This window comes from Eptatretus burgeri, chromosome 3, assembly GCF_056783735.1.
Source record: "Eptatretus burgeri isolate ZD-2024b chromosome 3, Ebu_testis_v1, whole genome shotgun sequence".
NCBI classification, from domain to species: domain Eukaryota; kingdom Metazoa; phylum Chordata; class Myxini; order Myxiniformes; family Myxinidae; genus Eptatretus; species Eptatretus burgeri.
Window position 1 is genome coordinate 130923791 of NC_140963.1, and position 26187 is coordinate 130949977.

Here is a 26187-nt window from a genome sequence, read left to right on the forward strand (position 1 = left end):
TTGCACCATTGGCTGGTTTACACACCGATTCAACTAAAGGCATTTTCTGTATGACATCGATTTGGCAATTTAGTGTTGCCTTTGCACTAAATTTGGAAACGTCGTGTAGCTTATTGGCATTCTTGAGTATCGGGTGATTAAAAATGCATGTTTGAATTCGACTAAAGTTCATAAACTATAATATTTCAAGCAGCGGGATAAGTTGATAATAAGATAAGCGGGATAAGATGTCAAACTTGGGCCGAACGCCGAGTTGAACTGGAATGCAAAGTGCTTCTGGTGCGGTGACAGCACCAGATGCTGCATCTTAGTCGTGGATGTTAAAGATCCGAAATTATCTTACAAAAAGGGCATGCTGACCGCATTTGCTTTTTGAGTTTGCTGTATAAATATTCCTAACTAGTACGTCAGAATACCGGGGTGTGGATATGGCGCAGACACAAAGGGCCGAATGACTTCCTCCTGTGTCTAAGTTTTCTTGCACATCGTATCCGCAACACTCGTATGCCATACCATTCCAGAAACCAGGACCAATTTCCCCAGGGTGGTGAAGTTTAGAAATGTATTTTTGGCCACCTGTGTAATATAGTCCACCTGTAATGGAGTCCACCTGTAATATAGCAAGGCAAAAGCCAAACACTGTTTGAGCTTACCTTACCACCTCCTCAGGAAAGCAGCTCTTGATCGTGTTTATGTGTTCCAGAAGTTCTGATCCCGGTGCAGTTTTGATCTCCTGTATTCTCTGCAATGCTCCACTTTTCACAAATGTACGTCGTGCCATGCTGTCGTGGGGTAACACCTGGTAACGACACGTGTATGACGCCTGTGACGGCACTCGAGAAATAGGTTGCTTTCTGGTGAGGAAAGACACACCTTACGGGACCGTGTTGTTTATCAGGAACGACCTTAAGGAAGAGCAATCTATTCCAAGCAGTTTTGGAGACGAGAATCGATTGAGTCCGTTTGCTGAAGACATCATTGTGTTGATGAGCGTCAATTGCAAGTTCGATAAAAGAACAACTTATAAATTAGTGCAAAGCATCATTTGTAATCTTGTGAAAATTAGGGTTTAAGATGAAGCTGTCACATTGGACAGAGCATACAGAGGAATCTGTGCAATATTTTCAACTTGCACATCTCAAAAAATACCAATAGTTCTTGAGAGGTGTGCTTGTGTTCGTTTGGTGTGAGCATGCATGTGCGTGCGCATGAGGGTAAGTCATTAAATAGTAAAGTGATTTTTACTCTCACCAAGCGTTCATGTGAATAATCCATCCATACATCCATTGGGACCATACTATTACTATGTGCACAGCATTGATGCTGCCAAAGCAGTCTCCTTGGCTCTTGGGCACAATCCTTGGCAGGTCACCACATGTGACTAATGCAATGATTGTATTATGTGTTATTGCAGAGGCAAGCAGGGATTCCTCTTGGAGTGTTAAAGAATGGATTTGATGAAACTGCTTCCGAATTAGTAAGTCAGAATACTGGGGTGTGGGTATGGCACAAGCACGAAGGGCCGAATAGCTTCCTGCTATGTCTAAGTTTCGTTGGACCTCAGGTAATGCTTACTGAGCCCTCGGGTTGAGGAAGAGTTATCAGAGCTTGGGTTATGAGATGTAGGGTTACAAGATGTAGCCTTGTGAGAGCTAGGGTTATGAGACACAGCCCTGTAAAATCTAGGGTTTTGAGACATAGCCTTGTGAGAGCTAGGGTTATTAGACCTTTGGATATGAGAGCTGGTGTTGGGTTATAAAAGCTGGGGTTAGATTGTGAGAGCCCATGGGGTTGGGAGAGCCAATGAGGTTGGGTTGTGAGAGCTGGTGTTGGGTTGTGAGAGCTGGGCTTGGGTTGTGAGAGCTGGGGTTGGGTTGTGAGAGCTGGGGTTGGATTGTGAGAGCTGGGGTAGGGTTGTGAGAGCTGATGTTGGGTTGTGAGAGCTGATGTTGGGTTGTGAGAGCTGGTGTTGGGTTGTGAGAGCTGGGGTTGGGTTGTGAGAGCTGGGGTTGGGTTGTGAGAGCCCACGAGGTCGGGTTGTGAGAGCCCACGAGGTCGGGTTGTGAGAGCCCACGAGGTCGGGTTGTGAGAGCCGACGAAGTCGGGTTGTGAGAGCCCACAAAGTCGGGTTGTGAGAGCACATGAGGTCGGGTTGTGAGACCTGTGATTGGGTTGCGAGAGCTGTGGTTTGGCTGTGAGAGCACATGAGGTCGGGTTGTGAGACCCGTGATTGGGTTGCGAGAGCCGTGGTTTGGCTGTGAGAGCTGGGCTTTGCTTGTGAGAGCTTGGCTTTGGTTGTGAGAGCTGGGGCTTGGTTGTGAGAGCTGGGGCTTGGTTGTGAGAGCTGGGGCTTGGTTGTGAGAGCTGGGGCTTGGTTGTGAGAGCTGGGGCTTGGTTGTGAGAGCTGGGGCTTGGTTGTGAGAGCTGGGGCTGGGTTGTGAGAGCTGGGGTTGGGTTGTGAGAGCTGGGGTTGGGTTGTGAGAGCCTGTGAGGTCGGGTTGTGAGAGCCCACGAGGTCGGGTTGTGAGAGCCCACGAGGTCGGGTTGTGAGAGCCCACGAGGTCGGGTTGTGAGAGCCCACAAGGTCGGGTTGTAAGAGCCCACAAGGTCGGGCTGTGAGAGCCCACGAGGTCGGGTTGTGAGAGCCAACGAGGTCGGGTTGTGAGAGCACATGAGGTCGGGTTGTGAGACCCGTGATTGGGTTGCGAGAGCTGTGGTTTGGCTGTGAGAGCTGGGCTTTGCTTGTGAGAGCTTGGCTTTGGTTGTGAGAGCTGGGGCTTGGTTGTGAGAGCTGGGGCTTGGTTGTGAGAGCTGGGGCTTGGTTGTGAGAGCTGGGGCTTGGTTGTGAGAGCTGGGGCTTGGTTGTGAGAGCTGGGGCTTGGTTGTGAGAGCTGGGGGTTTGGTTGTGAGAGCTGGGGTTGGGTTGAGAGGTATGGTTGTGAGTGGGCAATGATGATCCCTTCTACGGACATCAGTTTGCTCATTTCGCTGCTTTGTTGACCTCATAATTACAAGTCTCCAAAACATATGCAAGCAGCCATTTGGCGGAAAGAAGGCGACGGACGGTTGTGACTATTGTGGTGTTTTGTGCATTAATAAGTGACTTGGGCAACATTCTTCTCAAGAAGCAAGCAGATTTTCATTTCGAGTCTATACAAGCACAGATATCAGCATCCTTCATGGAATGGTAAGCAAAAATAATGCTGACATACTTTTCCTACAAAATCAAAGAATCATTCCAGATTTTTGTAACTTTGGATTTCTGATGGTTTAGTATTTAACATACTGCATTTAGGATAAGAAATAGTGAGATGAACCGACTGAGTTCCAAAACATTCGCAACCCAAAGAGAGGAGGTCTTGGGTCTCGTGTGAGAGTGAAGAACCTGTCTTGCTGGTGAAAGCTGGTGTTTGAACTGCATCGACAGATAAGTAGAATAATGGACAAAATGAATATAACGTTGTCTGATGTATGCTAACCGCCGTAGGAAGCAAGCAGTAGCTGATGTTTCAGATGTTTATCCTTTTTCATGGCAAAAGAGAGACAGGATAAAGGTTGAGGGTTGTTATCTGGTAAGACGGAGTCAGAGTTGTGTGCGTCAGAGTGGGTTCATGGTTCAGGGAGCACGTGGGGTTAGAGAATGATTTTAACAAGGAAGGTCGGGGTTTTGGGGTTCATGTCAAAGGAACTGGGATAAAAGTAAAAATTATAGGGGAACAACAAGGAGTAATCCAATCCATTGGGACCATACTCTGTGCAGAGCATTGGTGCTGCCTAAGCAGTCTCCTGGGCTATTGGGCACAGTCCTGGACAGGTCGCCACTCCAATGCAGGATACCAGCAAGCTGGTACTCATTTTGCTGACCTCAGAAGGATGGCAGGCTGAGTCAACCCCATCTGGTATTAATTCAACAGCCAAGCAGGATTTGAACTCAGGACCTGAGGATCCCAAGCCCACCACTCCAGCATCAAGCCAACATCAGGCATAAGGAGTAATGGGACATAAAGAAAAACAAATTAAAGCAACTTTTTAAAGTGGTCCAATTAAAAGTTTAAAAATATTTAAATATGGATATCTATGTAATAAGATAGAGTAAATAAGTATAATTATGATTTTAAGAAACTGATATAAAGGAGCGAGGAAAAGAGGGAGTTTAGAGAAGAGGAAAATGAGGGCAGGAGAAGAGGGGAGAAGAGAAATAGGAGAGGTAAGGTAGTTTAAGAAAAACTTTAAAAACTAGGGAGTTCATAGAATACATTTCCCTCTGCCGTGTTCAAGTATATACTTTACTTTTAATAAGATAGTTATTTTATAGATTGTTTTAAAAAAAATTCGATAAGTTTACCACCATTGAAGCAGTCTTATACACCACCTTGTTTGTACACCACCTTATTTAACATGCCCAAATACTGCTAAACGGAAGGGTTTTGAAAGTGCAAAGAAAGCGGTTTGTGTTTTCCAGTGTTTAAGTATATGATTCAATTTAAATAAAATAAAGATTGTAAAAATCGTATGAATAAATTAAGTCGGGGATTTACTACCATTGATGCAGCGTCTTTTACACCGCCTTATTAGCCCCCATTGGACTTGGTCTGAAACGGGGGCTAATGTGTTTGGTCTCGATTTTTGTGTACGTGCGTCCGCAAACATATCTCGAACATGTATGGACCGATTTTTATGCGTACTTGGCACAAAGACAACACATGATTGCATACATGTGCACATCATTTTGTTACGCGGTGCGATCAAAGATGGCCGACTGGCAGCCATTTTAGTTGTTAAAAAACCCAGTGTTGAACACATCCTCAACCCTCTTCAATAGTATCAAACTCTCGACCACTTCAACTGCACCTCTGTGAATGTTATCTATGGAATCATGTGAATTCTCTGCAAGAAGATCTACATCGGTTAAGCCGGCCAAAGACTGGGTGATCGCTTTAGTGAAAACCTCGATCTGTGAACGAGCAACGTAGACCTCTCCAAGCCGGTTGCTCGACACTTCAATCCCCCTGGCTATGCGTACAGCTACATGGCAGTCTCTGGTATTGTTCCCCACTTCAGCCCCGTGGACATTCACAAGCACAAGGATCAGCATGTTGGCTCACCTCCCCTCATGTACTCTCTTTCCCGCCTGCAGACCCACCTTCATTACTCTCTTCAATCTCATTCTTCCCGTCAGCTCTTCAAGACAGCTGTTTTGCCCCAGGACCTTAGTTTTAACCCAGGAAACCCGTAATCCCAGTGGCTCCGACTCCTCATTCAGCACCTTGAGGGCCCCCAAAAGGATATCTAGTCTCCGCAAAGACGACGGCATCATATGCGAAATCACGGTCAGACATCTTGACATTCCCAAGTGATGCACCGCAGCTTGATCTCTCTGACATCCTCCCCAGAATACAATCCATACAAGTGCTGAAAAGTGCTTGGGCCATTACACACCCCTGACGGATTCCAGTGATAACTGGAAATAAGTCAGAGATAGTACCACCACATCTCACAGCACTCTCAGTACCAGAGTAGAGTTCAGACATTAGATTGATCGGTTTTGGTGGCACCCCAGGAAGACCAAGAATCCTCCAGGGGCATCTCGATTCACTGAATCAAGCGCTTTGCAGAGATCAACATTGGCTGCAAGCAGCCCCTGCCGAAACTCTCGTCTGCGTCTGGTGAGGACCCGAAGATCAAGGATACGGTCAATCATTGACCTCTTTGGTGTAAAGCCTGACTGATCTGGACGCTGGTGCTCAAGCAGATGATGGCGAACCCGATCAAGATTTATCCAAGCAAAGACCTTGCCCGGCACTGAGAGCAGCGTCACCCCTCGGTAGTTGTTGCAGTCTTGGCGATCACCCTTTCCTTAACAGAGAGGGAAAAGAAGGCCCCTCTTCCAGTCAGTTGGGATGATGCCTGTGTTCCAGGCAGAGCACAGAACTGCATGCAACGACACGAGTACAGCATTTCCACCAGCCTTGAGAAGTTCAGCATGGATGCCACAGATCCCTGGAGCTTCACCCTATTTCAACCGGTTCACCAAAGCCTGTTGCCACAACTGAAGGTGGACCACAGTTGATTGGAGGGTCAGCAACAGGGATTGTAACACCCCTGACATCAAACTTGAAAGCTGGTGGATCAGCCTGGTACAGCCGCTCAAAGTAATCTCACAACATCCAGACTAGGCCTAGCGGGCCTTCACTTTGGACTCCACTGTCAAGAGCCTACCCCCTTCTGCTCTTACTGCAGTACACCGAGGGACGGGCATGGAGGAACGCAATGCACGAATTCTCCTGTAAGCAGGACGAGAATCACTTGATCACAAGTAATGCTCTACCCCCTCACAGATTCCTCGCACATAGGCCTCCTTGTCCACCCTCAGTGCACGTACAGTTTTACGCCTCAGCTCCCTGAACAGCTCAGCTCTGCCATTCAGCCTGGCCCTGCGACTCTGGTCAATGATATGCAGTGTCCATTGAGAGACAAAATTCTTCTTTGCCCTACGGTGAGTTCCAAGACATCTACCGGAAACATCAAGGATGGTGGTCTTGAAGGCACTCCAGAACTCTTCAGGACCCCCCAAAGCACCCAGACACCCACATCTCCACTCAGCCTGTTCACAAACTCCTCAGCTACACTCTCATCCTTGAGCTTGCCAACAACCAGTCTAGGCTGGGATGGTACCATTCTCCTGCATATAAGCTGCAACTTCAGAGTTGCTACAACAAACCTGTGGTGACTAATGAGGAACTGAGCACTCCGGTAGACCCTGCAGTTCTGGATAATCCTCCAGTGACCATCAACAAGCACAGGGTCAATCTCCTTTGCCACACTGCCAGCGTTGGAATCCCAAGTCCAGCGATGAGCCTGTGGGCTGAAACCATGAACTGGCCACCCTAAGTCTCTGACTTCTTACAAAGTCAAGGAACTTAGTGCAATTCAGGTTCACAGTTGCAGACCCATGGGGACCAACACATGTCTCATAACCATCCCTATCAGTTCCAGTTGATGCATTGAAATCCTTCAAGACTCAAAGAGTATCTCGTCTGGGGCACCGATCAACCACAGACTCGAGCGCGGCATGGAATACGTCGTTCACGGTGAGATCACTCACCTCAGTCGGAGCATGTACAGAGACCAGGGAAATGACACCCAAGGAGTGACGAATCCTGAGTCTCATAATACGCTCGTTGACCAGTGTTACCTCAGTTATCATTGGAGTCAGCTTATTGGACACAGCTACAGCAACTCTTTGGGCATGGTAACCATCAGAGTGACCACACCAATGGTACGTGTAACCACCCGCCATGATCTCGACGCAATCCGGTCTCCGAACCTGAGAGAGTGCTGCAATACTGATGTCCAATCGCTTGAGCTCAGATGATAACAGAGACAGGTGATCATCCCCTCTTTGGGATAGGACATTCCAGGCACCCACCCGAAGGAACCGCCTCAGGTTAACCCAAGGAGACCGCCGTCTCATGGACTACACCTCAGCAACACCCTGACATACTCTCCCACAATCTGACCCGGGAATATTACCCCGTGGGTTCCCTCCTATAATTTATCAAAGATTGGGGGTCCCGAAGATTTTGCCCAATCCCGTCATCCGGTGAGCTGCTCTGTGAAGGGAAGCTGTACTCGAGGCACTCCCACGGAGTGGGTTTTCAGGTTTTTAAAATTCTTTTGGAATGTTTTGTGGAATGAAAGATTTTATGGTGGCTGGAGTGCAAATCCTGCCACCAACCTCCTAATAATAAGTAACCCAACTGCAGGAGGACGTCCGCAGACACAGTTGGGCACGAGATATGGATGGCCATTGCCTCACAAGGAGCTCCTCTGCCTTTTGACAGGTTTTCTTATTCATCCTGCTGGGTGTTCATATCAAACACCCTCCTCACCTAGAAACTTGGTGGGGGAAACAGTTTAGTTGCCGACAACCCGACCATGGAACAGGTTAGTACAGGTTTACATGGTACCTGTAGCAGGTCACAGATCTGACTTGACCTAACACACTGCCAGGCTCCTGGGACCGGAAACTGTCTCAGTTGCCCATCCGCTTTGGCATGGCTCGACTCCTGACTCAGCATAAGGTGTGCTCCCTGAACTGAACGTGCTCCGAGTGCAATGTGAATGTCGAATAGCAACGGACTTTCCCCCCACTCATGAGCCAAAATGCATGCCCGGGCTCCATACCAAACTTCCGGATCACCCCTCTTACGACCCCTCCTCGCTGCCCCTGTCTTGCCATGGTCTGGCGACTGGATGAGGGTTGTTGCATCAATTCTGCGTGCTCACCTGGGACGTCGCCGGTGAGATGCGGTCGAGTTATTGACATCTGCTGTGTGGGGAAACATTGTGCGGTCCCGAGGACAGCCTGAGTCTTGCAGTACTCCTCCATATAGAGTGACTAATTGTAGCGATGCAGTCAGTGTGACCACGCCTTGGCTTTTTTCACAAGATCTTGGCTATTCGTTGTTCACCTTGGCGTCTTGGTTTTCTACAGGTTTTCTTGGCGTATAAGTTTTCTATTATCATCGCTTTTCCGAACCCTTGTGAATTCTTGGCTTTTTTCATTGACTCACCTTGGCATTTATGAAAATGAGGAGGTGGTAACACTGGATGCGGTGGTACGAGGTTGTGTGGGAACATTTTTCCCGTGTGCAGGAGGCGTTTGTGGTCGAAGTGGTGAGGTTTGGTGAGCGAGGTGTGGGAGTAAGGGAAAGTACCGGTTGGAAATTGGCGTGCATATTTGAACGAAATAATGGCGGGTTGTGTAGTGTGTCGTGGAGGGAGTGTGGTGGTTCCGAGCTATCGGAGGCATCGTGGTGTGCGTATTATCAATCGCATATTAAATGGCGTGTGTGCTTGCTTGCTTGTACCATGACTTAAAGGAAAGGGTTGGAGTAGAAATCAGAATACGAAATAGTTACTAGTTAATAGACCTAACTACGAGACCCACGGAATGCACTTCGTCCCGTTAACCCACGAGACATGAGGGGAGGTCTTACTGCACGAAGACCAATGAAATAACTGCCTAGGGATCACTCTATGTTGGGGGCCATTGCCTTAGAGGCATGCGGTTTTGTCGAACCGCAACTATATATATATATTTCTAATTTAATTTAATGTATATTTTATATATATATATATTTTTTTAATTTAATTATATTTTATATATATTCCCCCCCCCCATTACTTCTTGTTCTTTCCCTATTATTTTCACTTTCCTCCCAGTCCCATTGACTTTCTTCCCCTGAACCCTGACCCTCCCTATAAAAATCAGCGATTCTCATGCCCACGTGCTCCCTGACCCCTGACTCAACTCTGATGCATACACCTTTGACTCACCCCAACCCTATATTAACCTTCACCTCCTATTTCGTTTCTCCATTTTGCTATAACGAAGGGTTAACGTCTGATATGTCAGCTTCTCCTTGCTTGGTTAGTGATCTCGATCAACGTTCTGTTGGTTTCATCCATTTCTATATGAGAGTCGTGCTATTTAAAGATGATCTGTTATTTATAACTGGTTGTGTATGCAGCATCTCTCTGAACTTGGTGTGTGCGTTACATCTTGCATTTGCTGAATGATTATCATGTGCAAACACCCCGAGTTGCATTGATGTGTACTAAAACGAATATGGAGGCCGATGGAGCAAATGCCACTTGGGGATGGAGCTGAACTACTTGTAAATATGTCCCAAGGATAAACTGTACTCGTAAATATGGCCAGAAATTTAATTGGTCTGTAATTGTAATGCAAATGATTTTCCAATTATATAGCTACTGCAGACACGTATGAGAAGAATAATGGAGGACATGCGTTGTACATGAGAGTAGCAAACTTTGCAAAAGTGCAAAAGTCTACATCATTGACAAAACATCATCTGAGTTATGTGTCAGTTAACATGGATGTTTAACTCTCGAGTTACCTCCGCCACCGAAGGTGAAGGAGGTTGTGTTTTCACCCGTTTGTTTGTTTGTGTCTCTCTGTCTGTCTGACTCTGTGCAGGATATCTCAAAAAGTTGTGGACGGATTCGGAGGAAACTTGGTGGACATATATCGGGTGTGTTGCAAGGAAGATTTGATGCAATTTTGGTGAAGATCCCGATCCGGATCTGGATACGAGAATTTTTTAAGTGATTCTTCAGCATTGGGAGATCGGGCTAAACCGATATCTAGCACGATATCTCAGAAAGTTGTGGACGGATTCAGATGAAACTTGGTGGCAGGTTGGGTGTGTGACAAGGACGAATTGATTCGATTTTGGTGAAGATCTGGATCCAGATCTGGATATGAGAATTATTTAATTTTTAAAGTGATTCTCCACCATTGAGAGGTATGGCCAAAAACGATATAGTCCTGTATAGCACGATATCTTAAAAATGTAATGGGCCCAATATATTCTCGTGGATCAGGCATTACATGACGGAGGTGTGCGCTCTCCCGAGTGCCCTTCTAGTTTTACTTATTTCTTTGTATGCAGCCTATGGCTGATTAGCTGCATCATTTTCAGGGTGAGGTTGGGCATAGCTGTACTGCTGATGTGCCCCTGTTACCAGTAAGCTGGTACTCATTTTGATGACCGTGGAAGGATGACAAGCTGAGTCAACCCACCTGGTGTTCATCCAACTGCACGACACTGGCTTAAACTCGAGACTCTAACATCTTAAGCCAGCCACCTTAACCGTTAAGCCAACACCAGTCTTTTAAACACTGATGATATGATCTAATAAATAAATTATCTAAATCCATTCTTTTCCAGCTAAAAACCTTTTCCAAAATAATAACCACTCTTTTTATATTTTATTTTTACAACTGTATTGTCAACAGGATGGCTTTGAGGAAACTTACTGACCTTTGATCCATCTCCTTTTGGTTTGATTCCCGACCCAACTACAAACTGCAAATTGGTGTTCCGTGGGCAGGGCATTGCGTCACAAGATGTGCCATCCCTCGGATATATGTTAAGCTGGAGACCCGTGTGCTCGCATTATTTGGTGGATGTTAAAGATCCCGCTATGTTTTGTGAAGAGTAGGTGAGTTATCACCAGACACCCTGATCAAATTACAAATTCCTTCTCGAAGCTGCAAGGAGCGTTTCATCACCGTAGCTGCCCTTAGGTAATGATGGCACTGGCAAACTAATTCATAATCCCGATCTAATAGGCATTCCCTGGGCTGACAGGATGACTTAGAGGTACACACTCGCCTCTCAGCTGTCTAGCTTGGGTTTGAATCCCGACCCAGCTATGAACTGTCATCCTAGTGTTTCACAGGCAGGGTGATTCATCAATGTGTGTGCTGTCTCTCTGGATGTTAAACGGGCTTCCCGTGCCAGCATTCGTTGGTGGACGTTAAAGATTCCATGATGTCCTTTGCAAAGAGCAGGTGAGCTTTGATTGCAACGTGGCGAAATTCCAAATTCTTGCCCTAACCAGCAGAGGGCATTGTATCAACGGCACAGCTGCACCCCAGACAATAATGCTACCCTGCAGCCTTGTGTTGCATACAAACAAATAAGGTGCATTCACTAATAATTAGCTTTGCTCAAAATTTGCATGACTTCAGGTTTTCATCGGTGTAGGGTTAAAATACTCAGCATTCGGTTTGATTGCTCTTGTGCCTGATGCTGAGCTTGCCAGTAACGAGATTTAATGGGGAATCTTCACTCACCTTGCTGTACTGGATAACCACATGTTTGAGGATGTTTTGTGGTGAGTCTCGCAGAAGTGGTTCGAGGGCAGGCAGGTGCACGCACTTCTGCAAAATGTTCTTCAGAGCATTTTTTGCCTGAGGATCATGGTGGAATTAGATGGAAAACAACATTCTTTAATAAGATCATTGAAATTTCTAAATAACTTTAATTCCCAGGTAGACTCTCATTCAAAGACAATAGTCTCTTATTTAACTTATTGTTTGTATAAAAGGCCTTTTTGTACAAGATATAGTTGTCTGCTTTGATGCCTGGAGTTTCAACTTTAACGTGTTGCTGCCTTTAAACATCTCTCAAAATCTTCCTCTTCCCAATTTTTACAGCGCGTGCGCTGTATACAATTGCACCGAGTTTGAAATGTCCCCAGTGTCTACCACATCTCCGGTGTCCCCTGTCCCCCCCCCCCCAAGTGCCTCAAGACACAGCCAATGACGGCCGTCCGGTAGATGGCGATGCGTAACCCAGACGAAAATAGCAAGAATTGACGGAAATACCCGAGTATTTCAATGGAAATTTGTGAAACTAATGTGTTATATATGTGAAAACCATTTAATTTATTGCTTGATGGGAAAAAACCAAGAAACGCGCCCCTCTCATGTACGAACGAACGAAAGACGTCATTTCCGCCCACCATCGCATTTCGTGCTGAAAGACGTCATTTCCGCCCACCATCGCATTTCGCGCCGATCGCCGAATGCTGAAAGCTAAGTTCTTCCTATGCTATCATTCTTTTGCGGCCTCCTGCCACGCTGTATCGAACGATTTCATTCCTTGTGTTATATATAAAGGTGATTATCACAATAATAACAAGATTTTTACATTTCAAATATTAAGTACGCTTTTTAATTGTTTTTCAACTGAAAAAGCATAAATTGCATATTTTAACATTAGTGTACTCATTTGATTCACCACACGTGCTGTATTGAAGGATTTCACTTGTTTTTGATATTCTTTGCAAAAAACTTGCCTAATTGAACTTTTTAAAATTCCACTTTTTTTAGTTAAAGTCATCTCACTCCTCAAACACCCCCACACCATCTGCATTACCCCTTCCACCCACTTTGATAAATCTCGTTATGGTTCAGCCAAATATTTGTACGACTATGTAAGCCTTCCTCTGCCCTTTGGCTGCGTGTTAACTTAAAATAATTTACGTTTTGATAAAGTTTTGTGTGATATTGTTCTCCATCCAAAGTTTCCATTTAAAAAACGTTTTATTTCACATCAGATTGTATTTCATGAAGTTGAGCATTGTCCCATGAAAAATAGATGTATGCACCTTTCTCCACTCAACGGCCTACCCACGCTACAAGGTCAGCTTTCATACGAACAAAATCAGCCAACGTCCTCCTCAAAACTCGAGAAAAAGTCACGCCTTCATCATCTCGCAAAAACCTGAAGAGGTGGAAAGCAGGTGAATAGATCATCGTTCCCGTGCCACATGTTCCCCTGTGGTCCAGTCACCCATCACCACCCAGGACGCTGCACCGTTCAGGCTCCCCAAGTACGCACAGGCTCGTAAAATGGCAAAACCATCTGCTTGAGGCCAAAGGTATCGTTGACACTTCCCTTTCTCCCAAATGGTTTTCCAGCATTGAATCACGAATCGTCGATAAATGCTGTTTGTCATTTGTTTGCACGAGCAACTTGAAGCCGTGCACAATTCAGAAATCGGTCAACTCCAACACGGAGTGTCCATTTAAACTCTGAAAAATCTGCTCATTGTTGGCTATTCGTGTCATTTTGCTCGTGGACGATGATTCGTGATACAACCTGCGATGAGCTTCCTTTCTCGGTGTGACTAATAAATACCCTTTTCCCCAATAAAAATTTTGACCCAGGTCTGTTTGGGCCAAGTGGGGGCTCTGAGATTTGAATTTATACTTTCCCAGGAAGAGGCCTGGTCAGGACATTTTTGGGTGGAGACAACGTGCGGGATTGGTAAAGGGTCATGCTGGACGTATCTGTGCCATTGTTGTTACATCATGTGTAAGCAGAGTATTGTTTATTAAATTATTGAAGGAAAAATAACGATTATGATTTTGAAAAGTCTATCTTTATAAATAAGGGGGTTTATGGGGGGGGGGCTCATCTATGAATTGAGAAACAATATGGAGAAAACCATTTCACCAGATGTTAGTAAAAATGATGACATTGGTTCCGATGGTGGTCTAGTGTTAAAGACGTTTTAAGATTTGCATCCAAGAGGTTATAAGTTCAAATCCACCTGAAGGCAGCAGCATAGAGGTTATAAACACTTCTGTAAATGGTGCAAATCTCAGGCATATTACTGTGTCACTATCAGATTGTTGGTTAAAAACCCAGACAGCTCATTAATAACCTTCAGGGTGTTGGGGGTAATCGACCTGCCACGCCTAATTTAATCGTGCCATGATCACTCATGCATTCCTCCAAGCAGTTTTGTGTGAGCAAGACGCGTGGACTTTGAGATTAGGTACAAAGAGGCAGTGCACGGAGCGAAAGATGAAATTTAGTCTCGCCCCAAAGGAGATGCGAGACTTGTAACACGTGTGTGCGTGCTTGTCCACTTCTATATATATTTTCGTTGATAATTTTTGACTGTCATCACTTGTCCGATGGATGCGAAAACTAATGGAGAATATTTTAAAAACGACTCTGATGTTATCCAGTTGTGGCCAAAAATATTGGCACCCTTGCACTTTTTTGAAATAATGCACCATTTTTTTTCCAGAAAATTGTTGAAATTTAAAAATATTTTCAGATCCACAAATGTATTTCTTTGGTTTGAAGTGGAACAAAATAAAAAAAAAGCTGAAAATATTACTAAATATTAGCTTATTCCACACTGAAATCCTAAAATGGCCTGGACAATATGATTGTCACCTTTGAGAAGTTGTTTTAAATAATTGGATTTCAAGCAGGTGATTCTCCTTTACTTTGGAATTGAACTCACCTGTGGTGCGTTACAGGTGCCTACACCATAAAAATCACTCATTAAACCAGTTTCCATCCTTCCATTGTGACCATACTCTGTGCAGAGCGTTGGTGCTGCCTAAGCAGTCTCCTTGGCTCTTGGGCACAATCCTGGACGCGTCGCCACTCCGACACAGGATATCAGCAAGCTGGCACTCATTTTGCTGACCTCGGAAGGATGACAGGTAGAGTCATCTCTACCTGGTATTAATTCAACAGCTGAGTGGAATTTGAACTCAGGATCCTAGGATCTCAAGCCCACCACCCTAACCATTAAGCCAACACCAGGCATATTCAACCAGTTTGAATGGAGAGGAGTCATTCTGCTGTTTTGTGTCACTGTTTGTACCGCAATGAGCATGGAGAAAAGAAAGAAAAATAGAAAATTGTCTGAGGAGGTCAGACACAAGATTGGAGCCAAGCATGGACAATCTCAAGGTTACAACTCCATCTCCAGAGACCTTGATGTTCCTGTGTCCACCGTACGCAATGTTATCAGGAAGTTTAAGGCCCATGGCACTGTAGACAACCTCCCTGAACGTGGCCGCAAGACAAAACTTGATCGAAGATTGCAGCGAAGGATTGTTCGAATGGTGGAGAAAGCACCTCGAACAACTACCAAATAGATTCAAGCTGACCTTCAGACACAACGTACGACACTTTCCACTCATACCATCCATCGCCAACTCAATGAAAGGGGGTTCTCTGGTCGGAGACCCAGGAGGACCCCACTGCTGAGAGAGAGATATAAGAAAGCCTGACTGGAGTTTGCGAAAACACACCTGAACAATCCAAAATCCTTCTGGGAGAATGTCCTGTGGACAGATGAGACCAAATTAGAGCTTTTTGGTGAAGCACATTATCTCTATGTTTACAGAAAACAAAATGAAGCCTTCAAAGAAAAGAACACCTTTCCCGACAGTCAAACAATGGAGGAGGTTCAGTGATGTTTTGGGGTTGCTGTGCTGCCTCTGGCACTGGGTGCTTTCAATGTGTGCATGGCATCATGAAATCATGAGATTATCAAGGCATTTTGGAGTGCAATGTTCAACCCTGTGCCAGAAAGCTGGGTCTCCGTCAAAGGTCATTGGTCTTGCAGCAGGACAATGACCCCAAACACACTTTAAAAAGCACCCAGGAATGGTTCATGACAAAACACTGGACTGTTCTGAACTGGCCAGCAATTAGTCCAGATCTTATTCCCATTGAACACCTGTGGGAAGATCTGAAAACAGCAGTTGGGAGAAGGCACTCTTCAAATTTGGGAGAACTGGAGCAGTTTGCACAAGAAGAGTGGACCACACTGCCAGTAGAGAGGTGTAGGAATCTCATTCATGGCTGGAGGAAGCGCTTGACTGCAGGTATTTTATCCAAAGGCTGTGCACTGTGCTACCAAATTTTTAACTCCAGGGTGTCAATAATTTTGTCAATGCCATTTCTTTTTATTTTCTGATTTAAGAGGATTAAGTTCTGAATCAAAACAAAGGTTGTGTAATATTAACAGTGAAATAAAGAATTGTGGAGACAAAATACTTTTATCAATTTCAACATATTTTTGGAGAAAATTGTAAGTTATTTGAAAAAAAAATGCAAGGGTGCCAATATTTTTGGCCACGACTGTAGGTCACATGGTGTGGCAGCCATATTGGATTAAGTTGAAAAATATACCTGCAATTAGAGGAAACCTGTTCAGCATTATGCTCGAACGTGAAAGGACTGCAGAGAAGTTGCAGAGTAATAACTTAACCTTATTGCTTTACTGCTTATATCACTATGAGAAGTGTGGCTTAAAAATCCTTCAAAGTACAGCACCCCTCCCTCCTCCCACTCACATTAGTACTGCACCAGACATCAATTCTTGCTTGATTAAACCCTGCCGCGCATTTTAATTTTTTTGGGACACACTGTCGAGTCTCGTATGAGACCTAACACACAGGACATACAACAAGGGGAGCAGGAGACAAGAGGGGTGGGAGAGAGAAAGACAAAACATGGAGAACAGAGACATGAGATCTATGGAAGGGAGGTGGATGGTGCGTGGTACACATGGGCAACAAGATGGACACTGCAGGGACTTTCTGGCCCTTGCACAACTGGGACTTTCAGGAAGGAAAGCAGGGAATTTGAAGGAGGTGGGTTTAGGGTGGATTAACGGGGGTAGAAAAGATTGAGGTTTTGGATGGGGGAAAGATGAGAGGTGGTGGTGAACAGCTGTTTTGAAGACCTGGAGGGAAGAGTGGGATTGAACAGAGTGAGGGAGTTTATTCCAAAGGCGCGAAAATAGTCCGGCGGATTATGAAAAAATTGTGATTTTTTTGATAAAAGCATGAAACTTGGCATATAAGTTAGTTTTGGCATACCAATGCATATCTGATATAGGAACATTTGTGATTTGACCTACTTCCGGTTTTATTCAAGATGGCCACCAATTTGTCAGAAAAATGTGAATAAGCTCTATCTTAACATATATAATCAATAATTTAGCGGTTTCTTGCTATGAAAGAATCATGAGTAATATAAACATGCTTCTCTGATCAATGTATACCAAATAAATAGATAAAAACTAACATATATATATATATATATATATATATATATATATATATATATATATATATATATATATATATACATACATTATGCACACAAATTCTTATTATTCTGACGTATTGTCATTCATATGTTCTAAATGAGTTGATTAGATCGAACACTGAGTAATATCGTAAGGTAATCGTACTTAAATAACATTAAAAGACATTTGAAGCAACTATAAATATATTTCTGCAACAATGATTTCTCCCTCCTTTCAAAATGGCCGCTAGCAGACAGCTTTTGGCGTGATGGATCTCCCAGATAAAAGGTGCGTATTTGAGCGATCAAATGAGTTTATAGTTAATAAAATGAATTGAATTTGTACATTCGTGACTCGTGACTATTAATATAAGGTAAACGGTTTAAATATTTGTATTAATATGCCCAGCAGAGAGATATTTCAATAATCAAGGTATTAAAGGGAGGGAATAAGATTTACCTCAGACTGAGGGACCAGTAATTATTTTGAAATGTTCAATTATAATATTTATATATATATATATTTTTTTTTTTTGATGAATGTAAGCCATTTAGGCTACACTATAATTAATGTGTATGACCAAACAAACTCATAATGCCTTACTTTTTTGTGGTGTGTGTTTGCCTTTACTGGGTAGTAAATGGTTTTATATTTTCATTTACAGACTCGAAGAACCCCGGGAGAGCTTGATAGTCGGAGTCCAAGCTACATCTACAAATTGGAATCAATGTTTCATCTGTCAGACAGTTAATGATGAACCACTAAAATGTCCAGCCAATTCCAAACGCAAAAACCTTGGGGCAGGTTATGTGACATTCGCACAAAATGTTGAGAGGTTTCAAGATCTAAATAGTCTACCCGTCCAATTTGATACTCAAGGACTTGATGATGGCACTGGTATTGCTGATACACTTCTAAGTCACAGAGCAAGCTGGCATGACTCCTGTCATACAAAATTCAATTCAACACAGTTGAAGCGAGCAGAAAAGAGAAAGTCAGCATGTGATGATGAGTTGGCTATTGACCGAGCTAAAAAGTCTACACGTAAGTGTACTCTGGTAGGATGTGAAGCACCCGATGTTTGCTTCTTCTGTGATGAACATATACCTGGTGAAACATTACACGATGCATCGACATTTAAGCTTGATGCTCGTGTTCGAGAATGTGCACTAAAATTGCAAGACACCACATTGCTTGCCAAGCTCAGTCCTGGAGATTTAGTTGCACAATCTGCAAAATATCAGGCAAAATGCCTTGTTGGACTTTACAATGCAGTGCAGGTTCTGGAAATGGATTCTCCAAAAGATTCAAGAACAAAAATGATGCATGGTATTGCTCTTGCAGACATTGTAAACTACATTGAAGAAACAAAATCAGAATCCGGGACAAGTTGTGTTTTTAAGATGTCTGACCGAGCTCGACAATATTTCTCGGGTCGACCGAGCTCGACAATATAGGGTCCTCGCTATTTCTACCCAGTTAGCAAACAGTGTGTGCATAAGATTCCATGAAGAAAATGTTGTTTGTCCAACAAAACTCAGAGATGGCTTATTTACAACTTCTGCAATAGATAACATTGATCACAATCCTAGTTCTAGAACAGCTAAGGCTTCCTTCCATGGTACAGGGATATCTATCTTTCAGCATGTAACATCTGAGAATAGAGGCTCTGCTCGAGCAAGATCTTAATTGATAAATGAGAATATCCCAGCATCCAAAGCAGTGCCTACACTACTCGACTTCTACACGACAATTGAGCAAGTTGCACTTCCAAAAGACGCTACAGTTCCCACTCTTAATGGTGGACAAGTACACGAGATACGTTACATAACAGAGGCTCTTGAAGACGAACACAACTGGCTCGACTTTGTAAATGAGACTGTTGGTGAGGATCAATTCACAGATTATATGGGTGATGTTTCATGGGCTGCTTACCATGCCAAGAAGATCAGCGGAGATGTAGTGCAATCAGATCTGTCAGCATTGTTACCTCTTTTCAGCAATGAGGCTAAATCTGTTGCAATGATTCACCATGCCATGAACCTGATCAGGAATGCCACTCTTTGTGTAAATCCTGGGCAGATACCTGTCATTGCGGTCGACCAGCCACTCTATGACGTAGCAAAACAAATTCAGTGGGGCCTACCAAACAGCCATGGAGAAGATAAGTTTGTCATAATGTGAGGTGGTTTACACATAGAGATGGCTGCGTTCAAGCTACTTGGCGATATACTTGAAAAGAGTGTCTGGACAAGTGCTTTGGTGGAAGCTAACATTACAACTACTGGGAAGGCTGATTCCTTCTTGAAAGTATCACACCTTACACGAACCAGGTATGCGCACCAAGTGACAGCATGTAGTCTTTATGCATTGCGGAGAAAGCAACACTCAACCAAGGTGTTCTTCAATTTGAAAATTGGATCAGACAAGCGTCCATGCAAAGTCCACAATTCAAGTTCTGGTATACTGTGCTCAATCTTCAACTTCTGGTATTTATCTTCATCAAAGCAATCCGCCTTGGTAGGTTCCAACTCTATGTTGATGCCATTACCAGCATTGTTCCGTGTTTTTTTTTGCCTTGGATCATGTCAACTATGCCCATTGGTTGTCGGTGCATTTGCGAGATATGTCAAACTTATGGTCACTACATCCCATCACGGCAAGAGAATTTGACATCAGACACTTCGTCATCCACAAAACAAAATGGGTATTTTCCGGAATTGCTCTAGATCAAGCACATGAGCAAAACAACGCCAGCGTGAAAGGTGATGGTGGTGCAGTAGGATTAACTGAAAACCCAAGTGCTCTACGGAGGTGGATGGTTGCTGGTCCAGAAGTTTCAAGACTGGTTGAAGAATTTGAGTCTTGTCTTCATATGGCACAATCAGATGAAGGTATAGAAGGGGTGCAGCATCATGATGTTTCACAAAGCATACAAGGAACATTTGTACATAACATTTCATCTCTTACAAAGGTCATTTGTGAAATGGGAAATCCATTCTTGGAAGAAACACAAGATCTGTTTAGTTTGGATACCAAGGAGTTTGCCAATCCAGGTATGATAAGAGTTGTTTAAGAGATGGAAACAATTGGCAAGAAACAAGCTGAGGTTTTCTACACAGAAAGACTCATACAAAACAAAAAGCCAATCAGCGACAAGATTACAAAAAATAAATTTCAACTGTTTGGTGCCAAAGGAAAGAAGACTACATCAACAAGAAGTGGAAAGATAGATTCCCTGAAAAGTGACTGTTCAATGTTGTCGAGACTGTATATAGCTTGCCAAACGAGAAACAAAAATTTGGATGGATTTTTCATGCACGAAAATCAACCATCACCACCATCACTAAGTCTGAATGGCAACTTGCGCATCGGAGGCAAATCGGAATTGCTCTCTAAATGTCTTGAGCCACTCTCACACAGTGTGTTTCATGAGCAATGTGAACTTGTAATACTGGATGGCGCTGCAGTGGTCAACTTCTTGAAACCAAATGATGCCAATACATTTCAAGACTATGCCACCAGTGTCTTCCTCCCATATGTGAAACGGCAACTCAAAGACGCGGTCAGAGTTGATATCATCTGGGACTGTTATGTAGACGATAGCTTGAAAGCTACTGTCAGAGAAAATCGGGGAATAGGGATTCGCAAGCGAGTGAGCTCCAACACCAAAATGCCTCAAAATTGGAATGGTTTCTTAAAGGTACATGAAAACAAGAAATAACTATTTCACTTTCCAGCAACCTTCGTGCAAGATATCGAGGATGGTGGCAATGCTATCACAACATATGGCAGCAGTGTGATCACTAACAACAAAGACATTGACTGTTCTTCACTTCAGCCTTGCACACACGAGGAGGCAGATACCCGCATCATGGTCCATCTGGCACATGCCAGCAGGAATGGTCACAAGAGAATTGTCATCAGAACAGTTGACACAGATGTTGTTGTCTTGGCACTTTCTCTCTTCCCAAGTCTCACCATTGACAAGTTATGGATATCTTTTGGAACGGGGAAAAATTTCAGATACATTGCTCTCCATGACATCAGCTAGCATCTTGGGCCAGACAAGTGTGTAGCACTTCCCTTCTTCCACGCCTTCACTGGGTGTGACACGGTGTCATCTTTCCAAGGTAAAGGAAAGAAGACTGCATGGGATGCATGGATGGATGATGATGATGTTACATCATTTCTCAAGAAATTGACTTGTTCACCAGAGTCTGTCAATGAGGGTAATATCCATGTACTTGAAAGGCTTGTTATCCGTATGTATGACAAGACATGCAGATTTCTGAGAGTTGATGCCTGTAGGAAATACCTCTTCTCGGATAAAGGGAAAGACAATGGACTCTATTCCTCCAACATATGCAGCCCTTGTTCAGCATACCAAGAGAGCTGTATTTCAGGCATACATATGTGGGGTCAAACACTATCACAAGAGCCCTTGTTACCCAGTCCCCAAGAATATGGATGGCAAAGAGGCTCCAATGGACAGTGGATACCTCTATGGACCACAGCTGAAGCATCTTGTCAAGAACTCTTGCGATGTGGCTGCAAGAAAGGATGTAAAAGATGATGTAAATGCAAGAGAAACAATCTTCCCTGCACTACTCTCTGTGCATGTGGGGGTGGACTGTGTTAAGGCAAGGAAAGAGTTTATGATGAACAGATGGAAAGTTAATTGTTGCACTTGGACAAAATAGACTAAATATTTGATAGGAATTTTTCCTCCATACGAATTGATCTATAAAACAGTTTCTTGGATGTGTTTTTTATATATATATATATGTATATATATATATATATATATATATATATATATATATATATATATATATATATATATATATATGTATACATATTGGACTCATGTGGTATATCTAATGTCAGTATGTCATGGATAATAACCAGATAACGTAGCACCAGTAGTGGTGGATCAAAACACTGATATGGTCCTTTATATATGTTTACCAATGGAAAATTAGCTTTAATATGTCCTAGACATTACGAAGAAATAAAATTGCATTTGTTCTGACTTATTTGTTGAAAGCAATATCAGTGGGGGTTCCAGCATTTTGGTGCATAATATATAATCATATGACCCTTTAATTGTGTTGTTGAGTATATGAAATTATACATTTATTATCTTTAGAAGGTGTTCAATAGTTTTAAAGTAATTATACACATATATAGTATAAGAGAAAATTAACAACACATGATAATTAAACCTCAAAGTGTAAACATTACAGTAATATTGCTTGTTTTGTGGTAAACATGACACGCATGGACGCCATCTTGGATAAAACCGGAAGTAGGCAGAATTTTCAATGTCCCAATATCACAAATCATCGGTGACATATACAGTGTTGTTATTGCCAAATTTGACGCTTTTATCACAAAAATCACAATTCTCCCAAAAATTGTCACAATCCGCCAGACTAAAAAGAGGAATGAAAGAGTGAAGGTGAGCAGTGATTCATGATTTTGGTAGTTTTACCAGAAGGATCATTGGTATCTCCTGCGGTGAGGCTGAGTCTTTGGATTTCTCACTCTCACCACAGGCAGGTCGGTGGTCTTTCTCTATTCTAATGTATCCTCTCTGGTCTCGCCCTCCCTGCTCTGTCTGTAATATGAAAACATATTTCCGCAGGGCACTCGGGTCCGCCAACAACCCCCCCCCCCCCATATTTCCGCAGGGCACTCAAGGTCCGCCAACAACCCCCTTCTGGTATAACTACCAAAATCACGAATCACTGCTCACCTTCACTCTTTCATTCGTCTTTTTTCCCGCCTTTGGAATAAACTCCCACACTCTATAATTCCATTCTTCCCTCTTGGTCTTCAAAACAGCGGTTCACCACCACCTCTTATCTTCCCCCATCCAAAACCTCAATCTTTTCTACCCCCATTAATCCACTCCAAACCCACTTCCTTCAAATTACCTGGTTTCCTTCCTGAGAGTCCCTGTAATGTCCATCTTGTATACCCCGTGTTCCCCGCCCCATCCCTCTCCCTTCCACAGATCTGTTCCCCACTGGTTTGTCCTTCCCTCTCCGCCCCTCTTGTGTCATGCCCCCCTTCCTGTGCATTGTGTGTTAGCTCTTATACAAGCCTCAGCAATGTATACAAAAAAGGGGGTTGCAAGTGGACCTTGAGCGCCCTGCGGAAATATGGTGGGGACATATCGTAGACAGAGCAAGGCGGGGGGGGGGGGGCGTGAGACCGGGGAAGAGACCGTAGAAGACAGAAAGACCACTGACCTGCCTGCCGTGAGAAAGTGAGAAATCCAAAGACTCAGCCTCATTGCAGGAGATACCAATAATCCTAAATGCCTTGGTTTCCACAGTGCGAAGCCAAGAAAGGTGAGAGGCAGGAGCACCAGCCCAGAGGCTGGAGTAGTACTCCATCAGGCTGCAGATGAAAGCTTTGTTTGTGGTCAGTAGCTCAGCTGTGCCAAGGAAGGACTTTGCACGACGGATGATGCCCAGTCGGTGACTAGCTTTGGAGGCCAGCTTGGAGATGTGGCTTTCCCAGGAAAGATCATGGCAGATAGTGAGACCCAGAAGCTTGAATGAAAGGACTTCTTCCAGAGTATTGTTGAGAAATTAGATGGGGGGGGGGGGTCCAGATGGTCGTTTTGAAGAGACATAGTGGGAGTGTGAGATTTGTCCGGATTGAAAGACATGTTCCACGTGTTGGACCAGTTTGTGATTTTACCCAGATCTGCAGTGAGTGAAGAGGCTGCTGCTTGCCAAGCTGAAGGATGACAGAGGGTGAAGTCATCAGCAAAGAGATAAAGAGGATTTTCCAGAGTCGGAGAGATCATTGATGAAAACCAGAAAAAGAACAGTACCCAGAACACTGCCTTGAGGAACTCCAGCTTGGACAGGAAGAGGGGATGAGAGAACTCTATTCAGGGCCACACATTGGCTGTGACAGGAGAGGAAGTCTGCGAGCCATGAGTGGAGATGTCCATGGATACCATAGGAAGAGAGTTTGGTGAGCAGGGCAGGGTGCCAGACCGCATCGAAATCTCACAATATGTCGAGGGAGATGGCTCTGATTTCACGGCTGGCATTGAGGATTTCCATTGAAAACATCTCAGAGCCAAGCGTGCTACCAGCTGAAATATGAAGTTAACCAAATGCAATTTTTTTGAAATGCTAACTTCCTGTTTTTTGTAAACCTTCCTGCGAAAAATATATAAGTAAAAAACTATTTCCCTCTTTTGGGACTTGTCTGAACACTCTCGGAAATCACTTTCGCATTATTTTTGCAAGGTAGCTTCTCGGGAGACCTCACCTTGTTTTGAAAGTCATCAGAGCTGTCGGGGGAAGTGTATATCTGCAGCAATTTTGGAAGAACATTCTCTCCAGCTACAGCTACAGCATGTTCACTCGAGTGGCCTCCGATTTGGCCGAGGGACCAGGCAGTAGCTGCACGCACATAGTTTTCCTCTGCCTCGTTGGATAGCACCTGAGTGAGCTGCGGAATGCCCTGGTGTAAGAACAAAATTACGTGAGGAGGGGTGAGGAATTTGATTATAGTTTAGTTACTTATCCACATCCCTATAGCCCCGTATCATGCTCAAAAATCCATGACAAATATTTCGGTGGGAAGCTGCCTTATCCTGCAAGCTAGAAAAGTTCAAGCAGCCAAAGATAATGAAACCAGAATGAGCACATAGGTGGGTGGATTGGGAGCTGTAACATGAAACTGTATGCTTTGTCATTATTGATGTTTTTTTTCATGTACCATACTCTGCAGTGTTGGTGCTGCCGAAGCAGTTTCTTAGTACATGTTATACTGGGTGGTTTGCCATTGCCTTCCCAGCATTGTCCATGTTCCATCATTTAAATGCTGAACTTCAAGCAAGGAAGCAGCACGTACCATTTCCAGAATCTTTGGTATGACTCCAATGGGGTTTGAACAACCGCCCTCTCGGGCTCAGAGCGGACGCTCTCACCATTACGCCACCAAGTCTGATTATTGTTGATACATTAATGGTTTTATTGATGTGATTCTGTATAAAATGGGAGCATTTAATTTGGTCCACAGTTTTCATTTTAAGCTGTTTGACTTGGCTTACCAGAGACATGATGACAGCCGTGGCGAGGGTCTCAGCATGAGCAGCGATGTATCCAAGAGCCATTACTGCTGGCAGACGCACACTTCCCTCATTTTCACCAATGAAATCTACCAGTGCAGGCAGTGCTCCAGCATTCACAATCAGCTGGGAGAGCTACAGGAAATGGCAGGCAAATACACGTTTCCTCCTGAACACACATGCCCTGTGTCAGTGAATTTGAAAATGTCGCGCGAAGCCGATGACAAAATTAAATCCGACAAGCTAAAGGCATGGATAGGAGTTTCAGTTGCACGCGTCGTACCTCGGATGTGTGTTTGGCAATCTCACACACAAGAATCGCGACATTCTTACGCACGACCTCGTCTGGGTCTTGCAGACAGATGAACACTGTTGGAAACACCTCGGCCTCCACCACCAACTCTGCCAAATCTACTGAGTGCTTGCCTATTTGGCTTAGAACTGAAAACACTTGACGCTGCACAGAAATTGAGAAGGGAGAAGGTGGCAGTGAATAGCTTGGTTTGGTTATAAAGTCCCTGAACTGGTTATTAATGTTCTTATTATTATCAGAGAATGTTTTCAACTTCGATAATGAAAACTGCTCTTGTACATTGACTTCTGCGAACAATAACATAGCTTATTCTAACTGTGGTGGATCGATGCCTTTGAATTGTAATCCCCATTCAGCTATATACAGTAGGTATTGTATAGTTGATCGGGATTAATTTGTTTCCTACAAGTTGCATGAATAGTGAGACACTACTATGCCATTGATGCCAATAGGAAAGGAATTTTTTAATTTATCCAGGGTATCAGCGCAAAATCACCTCTTTATTTTAAAAGGCAATTGTTGCTTATTT

General features: G+C 43.8%; 1 protein-coding gene across 3 annotated transcripts in view; it reads right to left on the reverse strand.

Moving 5' to 3' along the window:
- Positions 1 to 26187, reverse strand: part of SPAG6 (sperm associated antigen 6) — a 65151-nt gene that overhangs the window by 3270 nt on the left and 35694 nt on the right. For 2 of the 3 annotated variants that reach the window (XM_085875610.1, XM_085875612.1), the window contains 4 exons: positions 25629 to 25802; positions 25328 to 25480; positions 24541 to 24735; positions 11672 to 11788 (listed from right to left, as the gene is read on the reverse strand). In XM_085875610.1, the coding sequence (XP_085731736.1) occupies positions 11672 to 11788; positions 24541 to 24735; positions 25328 to 25480; positions 25629 to 25802 (639 nt within the window). Of the gene's footprint in view, positions 1 to 653; positions 800 to 11671; positions 11789 to 24540; positions 24736 to 25327; positions 25481 to 25628; positions 25803 to 26187 lie in introns of all 3 variants that reach the window. The other variant, XM_085875611.1, reaches the window with a different exon arrangement.